At 42.1% G+C, this 16,908-nt stretch overlaps 1 protein-coding gene across 1 annotated transcript in view; it reads right to left on the bottom strand.

Annotated features, from left to right (window-relative positions):
- Nucleotides 1-237: 237 nt before the first annotated feature.
- The window catches only part of gabrg3 (gamma-aminobutyric acid type A receptor subunit gamma3), a gene marked incomplete at its 3' end in the record, with an annotated part of 53,779 nt that continues 37,108 nt past the window's right edge, over nt 238-16,908 (bottom strand). Inside the window, exons 4-9 of the mRNA XM_079739821.1 lie at nt 15,322-15,542; nt 12,913-12,995; nt 10,225-10,362; nt 8,571-8,723; nt 6,061-6,260; nt 238-516 (exon numbers count right to left, since the gene is read on the bottom strand). Of these exons, the coding sequence (XP_079595947.1) occupies nt 238-516; nt 6,061-6,260; nt 8,571-8,723; nt 10,225-10,362; nt 12,913-12,995; nt 15,322-15,542 (1,074 nt within the window). The remainder of the gene's footprint in view (nt 517-6,060; nt 6,261-8,570; nt 8,724-10,224; nt 10,363-12,912; nt 12,996-15,321; nt 15,543-16,908) is intronic.

Genomic DNA, 16,908 nt, shown 5'->3' with positions numbered 1-16,908 from the left:
TCGCTCCTCTGCATCTCTGCAATAGTCCGCCGGCCTGTGAGTGTTTTGGTATACGAAGGGAGTTCTTCAGAGTGTCGTTCTTATTCCTGAAGTCAGAGAGGTCTCCGTAGCTCTGTTCATCTTCAACAGCTTGATGCTTTCAAGAATCCAGAGAACATCAGGGCTCTCGTTCACCTCCCCTCCATCTCCGCGAGGTCTCTGTTCCTCCGGTGGGGTTCGTGCTCTTCCGTTGGCGTGCTAAAGGTAGAGGTATCCCACCCAATACACCACGTTGAAGAGCAGGAAGGAGGTGGGAAAGAAGACGCGAGCGTACGCGTCCAGGTCGAGCAGGTCGAGGTGGATGCGTCCTTTTCGCCAGCCCCCGTCTTTGCACTCCTCGTAGCAGCAGAAGAAGCTCTGGCAGTCCTTGCCGTCCAGACACTCGTAAACGCACGCATCCTCAAACTCCCGCCAGTACATGGCGTTGTTGAGGGCGATGACAGTGTGCGGCGGCCGTATGTCCAACCCTGAATACTGCTGGAAAAGAAGGAAGCGGAGCAGAGGTTTAGTCATGGAGATTTCATTCAATACAAGGGTTTAAAGGTGTCCCAAACCCCTTCCTGCTCTCCTGTAAACGCGGGATCAATTCAGTTTTAATAAGGGGGCCAGGTGTGTTGCATCAACTCCTAATGGCAGGTTACCGGGTAACCTTGTCAGCCATAAGGAAGTCATGCATGCAATAACAAGGGGTTGACCTAGAGGGGGTCTTCCAATGCAAACCAATGTACAAGATGTATGGGGTTTGGTTTTCCCCTGGTGGAATTGGCTCAGTGTAGGAACAAATAACCTAAAACAGAATAGGAGAACATGACATATAACTCAGTACCCTCCAATAACGACGACACCTACAAAAACTACCGTACCCAGTGGTGGTCACACACATTCTTTACTCAAGTAAAGAATGAGACTGATAAAAGTAAAGTGCTCATTCAGCTTATTTACTTCAGTAAAAGTGAAAAAGTACAGGCCTGAAATGGCAAAAGAACAAAAGTTATGTCGCCCTCTGACATTTCTACCAGCTGTTTCTGTGTAAAACTGAACTGAACCTCACATCATATTAATATCATTGAAGGCAAATGTTGATAAAATTCTAAAGTCAAATAAAATTAACACAACGCATTCTTCAAGGATAGTTCTGAGAACAGAAAATGTCAAACATTTCTCTGAATTAAGGCCAAGAAATGGGAATGACAAGTCGCCGTTCTGAATCTGCTCCGTCGGCAATGTTTGCTGGTTCGCTCATCCATCCTCACTCCCTACGCTAATAGTTCTCCCATAGATGCCATTTCTCTGTGGTGAAGTCTCTGTCTCTCTCTCCTCTCCGTCTCCCTCTAGTCCAGGGGTGTCAAACTCATTTTCACCGGGGGCCACATCAGCATAATGGTTGCCCTCAAAGGGCCACATGTAAATGTAAAATAGTATGTAACCAAATATAATGTATAATAAATGTAACTACTCCATAACATATTGTTTAATTACCTTCTGCATTTATTACTTATAGAACTTACAAACATAACATATGCATAGATGAGAAAAAAATGTTACTATAACAATAATCCTTTAAATTTGTCCGGTTAAGAAACCCACATTACTCCATTGATCAACGATCAAACTATTCAAGTAAATAAAGAAATATATTATCAAAACACAAGCTATGACATTTACTTTGTTTAACTTTTTTTTTTACACAGTCGGGAGGGTCAGAATAACATACAACCAACAGTATTGAGCTACTAAGAACATGTGTGACAGATGTAGTATTTTACAAAAATAAATGGCTGCACACAGCCTTGCAAGAGTAAACATTTGTCTGTCTTATCATAAACACATACACCTGTAAACAACAAATACATTGCTACACATAAAGTAGTATATGTAATAAACTGAAAATAACAAAATAAGTTCACAACTATGAGTCGGAAATGATGAGGATATACTGCCTGTCCATGAACACACCAAGTGGATCCCCTCTCCACCATCCTCATCCATTGATCATGTTCTGAAAACAACAAACACACAAAAAAATGCAAGCACAATCATTAAATTGCACTCAGTTTAACTATTATTATTTTTGATGGAAATACATTTTATTACCATATATTTTAATTCGGTTTTAAAAATGCTTACCTATCTGTTTTGTGGCCAGATATCAGACACCGTTTTCCTTTGACCAGTGTGTCGATGTCTGGTTTTAGCTGTTGTGCTGTGGCAATCCGTAAAACAGCGTGGAGGTTGTCATCAGTGATGCGTGATCTGTGCTTGGTTTTATTTAGATTCATTATTGAAAACATCTGTTCGCACAGATAGGTGCTCCCAAACATGGAGAGAACACGGGCAGCATGAAGTCGAAGCTGTGGCATCTCACCAGGGGGCAGTAGACGGTAAAAGTCCTCGATTGCGGCATCCTGGAACTTTGCTCTTAGGCCACTGTCGCTTTGAAGCTCGATCAACTCCAGCTGAAGGTGATGGGGCACACTGCTGACATCGGTGGTGAAAGGACTGGCAAAGATGGCAAAGCCCGACTGCTGTGCTTTGAAGTCAGAGAAGCGCCGATCAAATTCATCCATTAACCGGCTCAGTTTGGTAGCCAACTTGGCACATGAAAAAACACCGGGAACTGAGGCAGAGATGTTCCGACAAGCAGAAAAGTGGGCAAGATTGTCCTGTTCCACTTGGCACTTCCATAAGTCAAGTTTACGCTGGAAACATTGGATCATGTCGGACATCTGCGTGATGACATGGTTGCGTCCCTGCAGCTTCTTATTCAGTTGGGCGAGATGCTCACTTATGTCACATAACATAGCAAAATCACACAGCCAGTTTGGATCCGACAGTTCAGCCAAGGGTTTTCCTTTACTCTGCATGAAAACAGCAATGTCTTCCCTCAGCTCAAAAAATCGTTTGAGGACGTTGCTCCTACTCAGCCACCGCACTTCTGTATGGTACGGGACGTCTCCGTGCTCCGAGCCCATCTCCTGCAAGAACAGCTGGAACTGCCGGTGATTCAGGCCACGCGCCCGAATGAAGTTCACTGTTTTCGTGACTGTGGTCATTATATTATCCATCCCCAGCACCTTCCCACACAAAGCTTCTTGGTGGATAATGCAATGATAACTTATCAGAGGCGTGTGACAGTTTCTTTTTTGCATTTTCTCCTTCATTAGTCCAACCAAGCCCGTTTTTACTCCACACATTGCAGGTGCACCATCTGTAGTTAATCCCACCAATTTTTCCCAGGGCAATCCAGTTTTACTCACAGACTTCACCACCGCTTCATAAATATCCCGTCCAGTTGTGGTCCCATGCATGGCAGCTACATCCAAGAGCTCCTCGGTGACAGAGAGGTCAGACTTCACGCCTCTAATAAAAATGGAAAGCTGTGCCGTGTCCCTGTTGTCTGTGCTTTCATCAACAGCTAATGAAAAAGCTGTGTAACTGCGTGACTCTTCCGCCAGCTGATCTGCTAGGTTTCCTGCTAGCTCCTTGACTCGGTCCGCGATGGTGTTTCTTGACAAACTCACATTTTTAAAAGCCTGCATCTGGTCGGGGCACACCTGCTCACACACCTTCAGCATACACTGCTTCACAAAGGCACCCTCTGAAAAAGACTTGGAAGTGCGGGCGATTTCTTCAGCTACAATAAAGCTAGCTTTCACAGCCGCATCGTTTATGGCTGTGGCTTTTGTGAACAAATTCTGTTGCGATCGCAGGTTGCCTTTTAACTCTTTAACTATCGCTTGTTTTTCTTGAAGGCTAACTTTAGCATACTTGGCTCCGTGTTTGGTTTCATAATGCCGACGTAGATTGTACTCTTTGATGACCGACACCGACTCAGAACACAAAAGACATACCAGTTTTTCTCCTTGTAGCACATATATTCGCCTTCCCATCTTTCATGAAACAACCTTCCATCTGCGTCAACCTTTCGCTTCCTGGACATTTTGGGATCATGTGTGGATATTTCTCATGGATATTTCTGCTCAATCTCACAGCGACACAGCGATCTAGTGGCAGAATGCCGTCACTTCGCGGGTAAAATATAAAATAAATAAAACAACCTTTTTTTTTAACGACGAATCAAGCACTCGCGCGGCAGACTCGCGCGGCAGACTGGCGCGGCAGACTCGCGCGTCAGACTCGCGGGCCACATGAAATGACGTGGCGGGCCACATGTGGCCCGCGGGCCTTGAGATTGACACATGTGCTCTAGTCTCTGTCTTTTATGACATTTTTGTTTTGCTACAAACGTCATGTGTGATATGCACCGATGGATACAAAAAGAGATCATATTTTCTATTGTTCCAACCATGTAGGTGGAAATTGGTCTTAATGTTGGGAAGGCACGCAATGATGCAAAATAAAGGAAATTCCCCAATTCCCCTCAAATGCATTCAAACTAAAGTAACGAGCCAGTTTTGAAAATCAAAAGGGTAAAAAGTACATATATATTTGTGTAAAATTGTGGATTGTGAAAGTACATTTTTTTCAGTAAAATGAATTCTGAAGGAAAGTAAGAGTTTTGTGACTGTATTGTTTGATTGGTGAGAACTTCAAGATATTGGGTAGAAATGGATGGACCTCACACATTTTCTGTGCCCTGTTAACCGCGTGTTTTGAGGTGGAGTGATCCCATATAAACTACTGCTGAACTTATACTGGCTCGTCGTAATCACAGCCTTACATATACATCTTTGCTTGGGGTTGATAATCGTGCATTACCCTGAGTTAATTATCGGAGCTAAGCTAAACCACAGCTAATTCTATGCGGTGTAAGCTGAAATCCAACCAATGCTTAACTAAGAAGGGTTTTCATAGTCTGTCAAACATGGTGAAATACCTCAAAATGACACAGTTAAACCAAGTGTCAACAGCACTTGACTTTAGCTGTCTGGCTCAAAGTGTAACATTTTTATTATAAAAAAAGGATAGTGTAGTTTATTTAAATAAGGAAAAGGTTGAAGTACCATTTCGAAAACAAAAAGCAATACACTTATGAACAAAAGTAACATCATTAATTTATCAGCTTCAGTAGCCTATATAGCCAATTTCGTCTCTTTTAAATTAGCCCAAACTAATCCAACAAAGTTAGTTTCCAAAGAAGAAAAAACTAAAATCTGTCATGAATGTTTCTGAATGAAAAAGGAACTAAAAGCCTCCAACCCACAGAGGCGGATGAAGTACAGTAGCCCATGCCGGTCTGATCTGAAGGTTTGAACAATGGTATAAAACAGGAATGGCAGCATATTCTGAAATGGCAGCGGTTCTTTGTTTGCCGCTGACTGAATTATTGTAGTTAGAAACTTTGAGAATGGGATAAATCATGGTATTTTTCTACTTCATTGTAACCTAATATTACTGTAATGAAGGATAATATAAAATGTTAATCAATGACGGCTCTCTACTTGCCATTTACAAAGATACGAACAGCTTGAGTCATGCGTCATCCATGTTGACGCACAAAAAATACATTCCTTTGTCAAGGTTGAAAGGTCAGATGTGTTTCATAAACTTCTTCATCCTCTTAGTACCCAGGTTCGACTCTGATCTGCTGCGCTATGCTATGTATCAATCACTATTTGGAAGAAGCTTCTATCCAAAGTGTCTTACAGGGAATATGTTTTGAGGGGCCGATGTCATTAACCCATTTAGGGGGGGCCGATGTCATTAACCCAACATTGTATCTAGTAGATACAATGTTGCGCCGCGCAGCAGCTGGCACAAATGGGTTAAGGAGCAGGTAGGGGTTGGGGTCCCTTGCTCCAGGATGCCTACAGGTAGACTGCATACATAGGGGTACAAACTCATAACCTTTTGTTTGGGAGTCACAGACCCTATACTACTTTCTCACGACTTTCCTTTGTTGGTCTATACTGTCCAGGCCATAAAGTAAAAGAAGGCCATGAAAATACCTGCACGTTTACACACATTGACTTACAAAAGACTCAATCAAAAGAATAGAATCAAGTAGCAAAATAAATAATAATAACCCCCCCCATAAAAACATCTGAATCCAGATCTTACCGGTCTCCGGGGCTTGCTGAGCACAGGTCTGCGTGCGCTGGCCGAGTAGTAGTTGAGCGTGGCGTACTCCATGAGCGCCGCGAAGACGAACAGGAAGCAGACGGTGACGAAGAGGTCCATGGCGGTGACGTAGGAGACGCGTGGGAGAGATGTGCGCGCCACGGAGCTGAGCGTGGTCATGGTCAGCACCGTGGTGATGCCTGGCAGAGGGGGGAGGGGCGACTGTTAAATGCTTAATGGATTGCATAAAGTGCTTTCCTAACATGTGATTAGGAAAGCACTTCACAATTAGTGCCTTTCATTCAAGCACGCGTACACCGACGGCGTTGTCAACCATGTAAGCAAACAGCCAGCACAATTGGAGCGGTTAGCAGGAGGTGTCTGGATCAGGGACACCTGGACTTTTAAAACCCTGTCTCGACTACGTAGCCCCAATGCCATTTAAACAATCACCGAGACCTTAAGTCTTTTATCTCTTCTCTGTCGTGCCTGTCATATGTGGTTAACAAACCTGGTTGTTTTTAAATGTGCTTTATAAATGGATTGATTAGGATAGATGGTTCATCATGGACCGCAGAAATTCCATCACATTCATGGAGAGGTGAATGTAGGGCACTGTCAAGGGGACAGTGGAACTGAACTGGCCCTCAAAAGGTTTAAGTCTGAATGACGCTATGAAAGTGGAGTAGTACGCGGACACATGAGCAGAATCATTATAACTTACAAATGATTATACTTGGCAAATGATTAGTACTGATATTATGATTTATATTACATTACATTTATTTAGCAGACGATGGTCCCCCAAAAAAGAGACACATTTTAAATGCATACAACTTAAGAAAATAAGCAAAGCAAATGCTTATAGGTGCTACGATATAGAAACAGGAGATAGAGACGGAGAGACGGATAGAATTTTCCTTTATTATTATTATTATTATTATCATTATTTATTTTTATTGACCAAGATGCGGTCTGAAAAGATGAGTTTTCAGCATGTGGTGGAAGATGGGTTGGGATTCAGGAGTCCTGATGCGTTGAGCTGACATTAACAATAGTGCTGATCACAGTGAGTGGTTCAGGAATATCAAAGCCTAAAAGGAGTTCAATAAAAAGCAGAAATCAATGAATAAGCAAATTGTAAAGAAATGTCGAAGCGACGCCAGCTGGTGTTGTTTTGGTCGGTGAGGGAAATACAATATGGGGGGGGATTCCTTCGGTCTCTTGGGAGAAGGGAATAAAGAGAGAGCTTTTAAATCCGAATGTGCCTTTGCCACAGCTGATTGTGTGGCAGATATGACACCCTGAGCAGAAGGCCAGGACTGCCTGTGCTGCAGATGTGATACTCTGAGGAGAGGTGAGTGTTCTCCTGATTCACACTGATGAAGGGCAGCACATCGCACCCCTCTCTTCCTCCATGGCTGTTGTTTTGAGGGAATTATTCCCCCTCTGATGCCCCCTGTCCCCTCCACTCCTGATCACCGCTGGGCACTCCTCAAGCCTTGGGGGAGAATGACTGACTGGGACCGAAGCTTCTTCCCCTCCGGTTTCTATGGGGACAAGCTGGCCCCGTCTATTTCAGGAGGACATGCCGCTAGATTTTTCCCCAGGTCACTATAAACCTGTTGTCATGACGTAAACCTGTGTTGATGTTTACTAGCCCAACCTCTGTTGCCATGGTGATTATCCCTACCTATCACCATGTTGTCTAGTCCTACCTGTTGCCTTGTGGTTAGTCCTACCTGTTGCCATGGGGACTATCCCTACCTGTGGTCAGGGTGAATAGCTTTACCTGTTGTCATGGGGACTATCCTGACCTGTTGTCATGGTGATGAATCCTATCTGTTGCCATGGTGTGGAGCCTTACCTGTCTTTTCTTATGATTACTTCTAGTAAGTTGTCTGCGAGAGCAGGGCCATATATAGCTCAACCCTTCAATTGGATGATTATTTAAAAATATTCAAGATAAACTTAAAAACAAAGCTTTGTTAAATGAGTTGCGGAACAAAACCTTAAAGAAGGGGAAATATAAAAAAAAAAAAAATTACCTTCACCAAACTGTTCCCAGGACTGCATGAGATTGAATGAAGTGTAAACATTTAAAAAGGTTAAGGCAAAAATCAAAAGGAGTGAATAAGAAGCATGTGGATGAGGATCTGAGCGTGACATATGAATGACCACATTATCACACAAACCAACGACGCATGCAATCTGACAAATAACGTTAAATGTTCCACTATGACATGGGAAATTATTTTTTTGGCTAGAGTTAGGGGGTTTACTGAAAGTCTTCACTGTACAGATAGCCTATAAGTGATGAGCTCACCCACTCTAAAAGCAATTAAATATTGGTTAGTGGATGGAGAGGAGTAGAAATCAGTTTAATTACACCGTTAAGGCTGCAGGGCGGGGTCAGTAACCTCAGCCTTTTGGTTGTTCAAATGCAAATTGAGCCTATTTTTGACATGGCCCCTGTATTAATGACAGGCCTGAGGCTTGTGACGGTCTACCTAGCGCCGTCCTGGCTGGTGTAGCGTCCTTCTTGATCCAGAAGGAGACCCAGGAGAGCACAACGGTGAGGATGCAGGGGATGTACGTCTGGATGGTGAAATAGCCCATCCTCCTGCTCAGGTCGAAGTACACCGTCATCACCACATAGTCCCCTGTTAGCGTGAAGCACAAGAACCAGTGCCGTGTCACTATTCCTGTTGGCGTGAAGAACCACCAACACCCCCTGCTTCACTATCCCTGCATGTGGAACCACCTACGCTTCATGTTCCTGTTGGCATAAAGAACCACCACCACTGATTACCTATCCCTGTAAGCACGCAGAACCACCACCGCTGTGTCATCACTATCCCTGTTAGCCTGAAGAACCACCACCTCTTCACTATCCCTGTTAGCATTAGGAACCACCACCACTTCACTGTCCCTGTTAGGATGAAGAACCACCACCTCTTCACTATCCGTGTTAGCATGAAGAACATAAGCTTCATACTCCTGTTGGCATAAAGAACAACAACCACTGCTTACCTATCCCTGTTAGCCTGAATATCCACCACCACTTGAGATCTCTGTTAGCATTAAGAGCGCAGCTTCACTGTCCCTGTTACAATGAAGAACCACCACCACGGCTTCACTATCCCTTTTAGCATTAAGAACCACCACCAGATTGTCTTCACTATCTCTGTTAGCATGAAGAACCAACACCACTTCACTATCCCTGTTAGCATGAAGAACCACCACTACTTCACTATCCCTGTTAGCATTAAGAACCACCACCCATTCACTATCCCTGTTAGCATTAAGATCAGCACAGCCTCACTATCCCTGTTAGCAAAAATAACCACCACCATTTCATTATTCCTGTTAGCATTAAGAACCACCATGGCTTCACTATCCCTGTTTTCACAACACTCTGCACTTTTCCCCCTCCAGCATATTTGTATGCTTTTTTTATTTACTCTGGCACCTTATTTACATTCATCATGTCTTGATTATCTGTGGCCAAAGGCTGTAGCCTCGACGCCCAGACCTTCTTAGTAAGCATAACATATATATTACATTGGCTCCTCAATGTAATAAATTATACTATTCAAAGATTGACTTTGGATTATGTATTTCAGTGCTTCAATATAAGAAACTTCCAATGCATAGCCTTTAGGCTAGAGCCAGATATCCACAATGCTGTCAAACTCGATGAGGCTCAGGCTTTACCTTGTTGGATTAAGAGGGATGAAGAGGGATTTAAAATCCACCTCCCCTGTTTCAATATAAATTACAATACGATCAATGCTGTGAATACGGTTCTGTAAAAGAATCGATGTGTATTTGGCAGATGTTTTCTACATCTCCACCCCTCTTGTCTCTCTCTCTCTCTCTCTCTCTCTCTCTCTCTCTCTCTCTCTCTCTCTCTCTCTCTCTCTCTCTCTCTCTAACATACTATAAAGCTATCTCTACTGATCTCAGCCTGCTTCTGTTGTGTTCTATAAAACCTACAGGTCTTCAAAGGTCAACATGGTGGAATATTGGCTATGTCTACCGTTCAATAAGATTGTCAAAACGGTGGCTTAAAAATATTTTAAAATGAGCTGCGTTCAAATAGAAAAAATGCATAACACATAATACAATAATATATAATAAGATAAAAGTGCTTTGTGAGACCTGTGGAGGTCTTCAGGATGTCCGAGGTGTTTCTCAGGCCCCGGAAGTCGAACTGGTAGAGCCTCCAGGACTTCTGGTCCGACGCCTCCACAGAGTTCCTCCTCCACTTGTAGATCATTTCGTCCCGTGGGTATCCATCTGCAACCATGAGCGAATCCTTGATGTAAGTGTTTGTCCCAGATGGCTGGTAAACAACCATTTAAATATGCATGTAGCTATTATTTTTATACATTTTATATGAGATTGTTTTGCATTTATTCTGACCACTGGAAAATAAGGAGGAAAAAATCTTAAATGAGAACTTTGAGGTTTAACTCCATGGACACCTGAGAGATTCTGCGAGACGTCCTTAGGATGGAGGCCCTTGTTAGACGGACATATGTGTGAGAGGCCCAATCCCAAAGTGAGCCCTGAGGACTGAGGACTAAGGACTCACGGACTTCATTGATCTCAGGTGCTAAGTGAGTGAGTGCGTGAGGCCACATGGGCTCAGAAAGGTATACATGGGATTGGGACAGCACTTCACGAGAGCACATGTTACCTTGGCAACGTTTAATGACAAAGATGCTGCTGACACTTGCCGGTTTGGGAATTCTCATTTTTAGTTTTTTTAAAAAAAAATTGTAAATGCAATGAAAACAATCGGCTACAGCAATTTATTGATATTAGAAAATATAATTTTTTACTTTTGAATACTACTTCAGTATAAAGGATGTATTGAATCCAAATGATCCGGCTCACTAAAAAATGGTCGAAATTCACATCTGGTCGCGCATTGACAGTAGCGTCGTCTTGTTGTTTACCTTCCTAATTTCCGGATTTCCTTATAGTCTCCGCGGTAAACGTCACAACGCTTTGAACTGTGTGTAATTCCCTTAGGTGAAGTCTGCACTGATGCAGACTCACGGAAAGGGCTCGGTAAGTGTGGACTCAAACCCTCACCTTTGGAATTCGACATTGGGACAGCCCTAAAGCCTTAATAATTTCACGAGAACGTACAGCAAAGTCTGTGAGTCCGTGAGACCGGACATTGGGATTGGGCCATAGAGAACCATGTGTGTCTCAGACAGCAGAGTAAGTGAATGGGTCTGGGTTCATCAGCGCTCCGAATCCCCCTCGGTGACACCACTGACCTTCACATAATGGGGGAGTTGTGCCCCAGGGTTCTTTTTTCGCACCGAGCTGCTTGATCAGCTTGGATCAAAAGGAAAAACCGAAAAACCCCTTTCTGTCTATTTGAAAGGTGGAGTTGTGAAAAACGATGCTTGTGTGAAATGCTGTTCACTTGTCATCTGTGGCTGATCTGCTTCAAAAGTTGTCATTTATTTCAAATGTTGGAGTATCCTCCTGACCTTGAATGCGTCAGTCGTGGCTTTATGTAATAATTGGGTACATTTCTTATTTATTTTCTTAACCAAACAAGAACTGCCTATGCAGATATGGAGACAAGTCATGCGCATAATCTGCAACAATTACGCTTGCCTCAAATGTTTTATGTTAAGCAGCTCTTTTGAATTGCCGCCCCGTCCTTAAACTGTCGGTATCGTACTTGAGCTCTAGTTTGGACTGTTTGGCTCGTTCTTATTCTGGCTGCACCATCTGGTTGCACTCACTTGTGTGTGTGTAACAAATATATTACACTCCCAGACAATGCATATGATTTAGAATTAAAGGTTTGTGCATTTCTGAGTAACCAGGAGAGTTTACGATGCACTCCGGTCCAATACAACACAATTATTCCTCAATGATGAGAAGAATAATCAGATGAGAGGCTATCTACTAGCTTGAATACTGACTGACAAAATGTATAGGCATTTTTAGGATTTGACATGCAGTGCCATCAGGGCAAACACGTGTTTGGCCAAAATCGACATCATTTACCAATCAAGACAGAATGTTATTTATACTACAGAATATATCAGGACTATTTATATTGACTATATAATGCAGAGTAAAGCTTTGTTAATAACCGAAAATGTCTACTTCTCTAATGTGATTTATCAACCTGATATATAATCGAAATGATGAAAACTAGTTTGCTTGGACCTAAGACTCCTAGTCTAATATATTATTATCACATTAATAATACGGTTATTTTTTAGAACTGCCAGTGTGTTCTCCATTAATTAATCTTTCTCATAAGCAATAATGTTGTAAAGAAGTCAGGGATATTGCCTCCTATAATTCTTTGTAATTTTTCTCTTAGGAGACAGATTAAACACAGATAGCCACAGCTGGTATATTACGCATGAACATGTCATTCAACTGGTTGATTAAATGTTTGGAAATAAGTCTCAGCATGACTGTAACCTACATAAATATCCTGAAGTTATTTCAGAACAGTGGTCCGTCATACGTGGATCGCAACAATATACATTTTGCATCAAAAAAATATTTAGCAAAAACCTTAACTGCACAAAATATTATACCGTCTCCAGGGGAACCATGATCTGGGTCACAGCAAGAAATAGTTTTACAAGCCCCCCACTTTAGAAAGATACTGAACATCTGCCGATCTGTCTGTTTGTTTTACTAGTTTGACACGACACAAAAATAAAACAGCTAAACGAATGACATGACGGAAGCTTAATCGACTAAGCGTGTAACAACAGGGAATGCCACGACGACAAAGAAACACCATGGCAAACGCTGAAGAAGCCAGGTGTTGTCCAGGGTGTGTGTACTCACAGCTGGAGAAGATGAGGGGGCAGGAGTGGTGGTCCATGGGGAAGTTGTGCAGCTGCAGCTGACACTCTGCGTTGATGGTCAGCCTGCAGCGTAACAAGACACAACAGCGTGACTGTGTGTGTGTGTAAGTAACACTTACGACAATAACCTAGAAACACCGGAGGCACCATGCCAAACTATTGAACTATAAGGTGTAGTGCATGTTGTTTGGAAGTAAATCGGGATGGAAGGAGGTGAATTGCATGTCCGGTCAAGCACGTAAAAGATATTGGGGTTTAATCGGTCGATTTTTGAAAGACTGGAGAGAATTCTGAGTCATAGTCTGGCACTATTTTTTGCTGTGATTGTGAAAGAATGTTTTCTGAAGACTTCGGGGTAAAAAGTGCTGTGACTAGTTATTTTGGTTCTTAATCTGCTGTGTGATCCTGTGGCTCTTTCATAGATGAAGTTATATTTTCCTGTGTTAGCAGAAAACAGATGAGTTCACTATGATAGGCTGTGATTGGCCAGAAAATGGGAGGCTTCTCGATCCTAGAATTGAAAGAAACTGGAAAAATGGATTTGGTTCACTATGGCCTTCTGTCTATCAACCAGTCAATACATTGAAGCATTATCACCATTCAACAAGGTCCCAACACACTTTATAATTAAAAATATGGAACAAAACATACAGAAAGCAAATAAAATAGAGAAATTATAACAACCACATTAATAACATCAATGTTGTGTTTTTACATCCCAGTATAATCAAAACATCTTGATGATTGTGGCTTTAAGTAGTATTAAAATACAACTTTAACTCAACAAACTAATGCCTAATTTTCAAGGTATAATTCAGTTTATCATAATCAATATTACTAATTGTTTGTTTCATTAAGCCCACAGGGGCAGCCAATCAAACTTCAGATAAATTAAGTTAAACAAATTAGGAGATTTCTCAGCTGGAACTCTCCAGTGAAGACTTGATTATTTATGGGGTGGTAATTGCTCCGTTGACCTTTTGAATAACCCGAGTTGAATAACGGAAGAATGGCAGCGATGTAAGCCTACAGAATACCGATGAGAAATGGAGGGAAATCATCCCAGTGAATCACAAAAATAATCCTCCTCATCGTAATTTCTCATTAATTTTCCACGGGGTGGCCCATCCATGTTCAAATCAAACATGGAGGGAAAGCTGGAGCATAATCATTCTGGTGTGTAGAGTATGGAGCAGAACAGGGATATATTTAGAAATATTTCTATAGTCTCCCCCACCCTCAGTCTTTCCCGAGTAAATCGATCTCTGTTATTATGAACCAAAATTGAAATTTCTTGCACTAGTGGATCACCTTACTTATAACACAAACACATTTATTTTTAGATGAAAACTTTGCAGGTGTTGTGTGTGTTGGATTGGATCAGTGCTGACTTATGCGGAGAGTTGCTTGTGTGATTCTAAGGGAAATGATCCCAAGAGACTCCATTAGGAACCTTAACGGAGGTCGAAGCAGGTTCACCAAGAGGCGGACATGATTGATGCTCTTGAACTATGGTGGCCTTTAAGTCTGTCTCAAGTACGGGTACGGCCGCAGCCACCTGGGAGCAAAGCTCACCTTTCACTGATGCCTAGACAAACCTTATATCCACTAGCATCATCTTCAAAAGATGTTGCTAGACTTGGCATGTAAACCTTGGTACTGATAGCCTGTTGAAGCTACATAAGTGGTTCCTAATGTTTCTCGGGGCACCAACGATCCAAACCAGATTCAAGGCCCAACATTATTGTAGTTGTTGTAGGTAATGACGAGGAAAAATCTGACACACATATTTTATATACACAAAGTGTGAAAAAAAAAAAAGGATGATATTTCACACACAGCAGACCGTCAAATAAGTATCAAACAGGTGCGGTTCCGGCACTGGAATTGTAGAACTGGCCTTAAATATTCAGATATGGCAAATTGATATTAATGCAAAGATTCAATGTGTATTTATTTTGTTTTATTTATTATTTATTATGTTGATTGGCTCAAAAAACACCTAAATAACGAAAACAATTACAGACTATCAAACTTAAAGGTGATATATTATACCACCAGGTGTGAGCGTGATAAGCCTAAATCTTCTGACCACAGAAGTGGGCGCGTCCACCTAGATGTATTGCGGATAGATAAGCAACGTTTGCTATAGTCCACTGGGTGGGCTGGTAGACTGATCTATCCAGAACACATCTAGGTGGAAATGTCAGAAGAGGCACATTTTCAAAATGGCTTGTAACGCTAATATGACACCTTTTAATGGGAGGTTGTGTAAGGAACCATACAGGAAGTAATGACGGCCCTCGCTGTCAGGGATTTTTCACACACCAAGGCAATTAATGAGCACACGACACCACAGAGACTATAAAGGAAGTCTCGAGGGTCCTACCTCAGGGTGTAGAGGATCTTGCCATCGTTCCATATCCGGAGCAGCTGGTTGGGCATGGTGATCCAGTGTGCTTCGGCGTTCTTTGAGTTCCTGAAGATGGTGTCTGGCAGCCAGATCAGGCCCACCATGTTGCTGTTCAGCGTCAGGATCTTCATGGTGCTGTTGTAGCGCAGCCTGCTGTCTGTCCACGTCTGGGCGAAGATGATGTCTATCTGGTACTCCTGGAAGAAAGGTCCCAGATGTGATTCATGAAATGCACCGCTTAAAGCTAGGGGAGATCTTTTGGACCAGCTAGATATTGAAAGTATCAAACCAAAAATCCCATCCCTGCCAACGGGTAGGTAGACGGGCAGGTAGGTTGTTAGACAGGTAGGATAGCCAATTACTTCATTCAGGCTAATACAGGCATGATTGAACGGTGTTATTAAATGCCTGCGACAATCACTGATACTGGAGTCATTATTTATTTATTTTCTCAGAGCATTTGATTTATTGAGTGCTGTCAGGAGGTAGACATCATTTAAAAAAATAAGACAACAAATGCTCTTATATTAATTGCCTACACTTTCATTTTTGGAATGTGTTTGTTTAATCCCAGACCCGATATTCCAGAAACAAACTAAAGTGAAAGTGAAACTACCTGGTGGGCACTCAAAGGTCAAGTCCATTGTAGACCTCCGGTTTATATCTCACCACTCAGGGGGCTACCCTTAGTCAAACAGCCAGTGTTTCTAGGCTTGTAAGGAGAGAATTTGAGATTGCTTTATACAATAAGCCCGAATATTGGCATCCTTGGAAGGCTAGTTTCTGAGCTAGATCTTCCCCATCCATTTTTGGGTGCCAATCAACTGAGACGTATTGGCTTGATTGATGACAGGCTATTCCCGCATTATTTGTTTGTTTCTCTAGTGAACAATCTTCAGACATTTATCAATAGTCTTGTACTATTATAAGCCTAAAATAAACTTAGCAAAACAAGCTCCATTTTATTATGTACAGGACAAAATCCCCTTTTTTTATCATCTCCTTTATATCTTTAAAATAATAATAGGTTGATCATATTATTGATAATTTGAGCAGACGAAAAAGTCACCAGAAGCAGGAGCAATTCTGTATTGAGCGGTTTACTTTCTAAATGTCATGGATGACGCCGATGTCACGAAACTAGTTGTAGAGTTCAGTGTAAAGACCTTTCTGTTGTCTAGCCTAAGAGCTCCAAAGTCCTCTAGAAATGTGGACAAGGAATACCTCCCTGGACATTAGCCGCACTAAAGCAACTATCTTTTTCATGGACATGAACATCATTCAAATGATGTTGGTAACCTTGGAATGAATCTGTGGTATTGAAAGCCTTTGGGGACTAAATTGTAATTTTGCGATAAAGGCTGGGGCAGTGGTTCCAAACCTTCTCTGGGCTAAGGCTGACCAACTATTCCGCTACTAGGCTATTTTATATACTCGATTAGTAGCATTTCTTTTTTTTATTTAACATACAACTGACCTTCAAAAAGTATAAGGATACAGGCTCATACAAATCATTGGTGCAGTGATGCACTGCACTACATTGCTGAAGAACTCCCCATAATG

The sequence above is a fragment of the Pollachius pollachius genome (assembly GCF_949987615.1).
Source record: "Pollachius pollachius genome assembly, chromosome: 7".
In the NCBI taxonomy this organism is placed as follows: domain Eukaryota; kingdom Metazoa; phylum Chordata; class Actinopteri; order Gadiformes; family Gadidae; genus Pollachius; species Pollachius pollachius.
The sequence above is the reverse complement of the archived record's forward strand: the minus strand, read 5'-3'. Positions and strand labels throughout refer to the sequence as shown.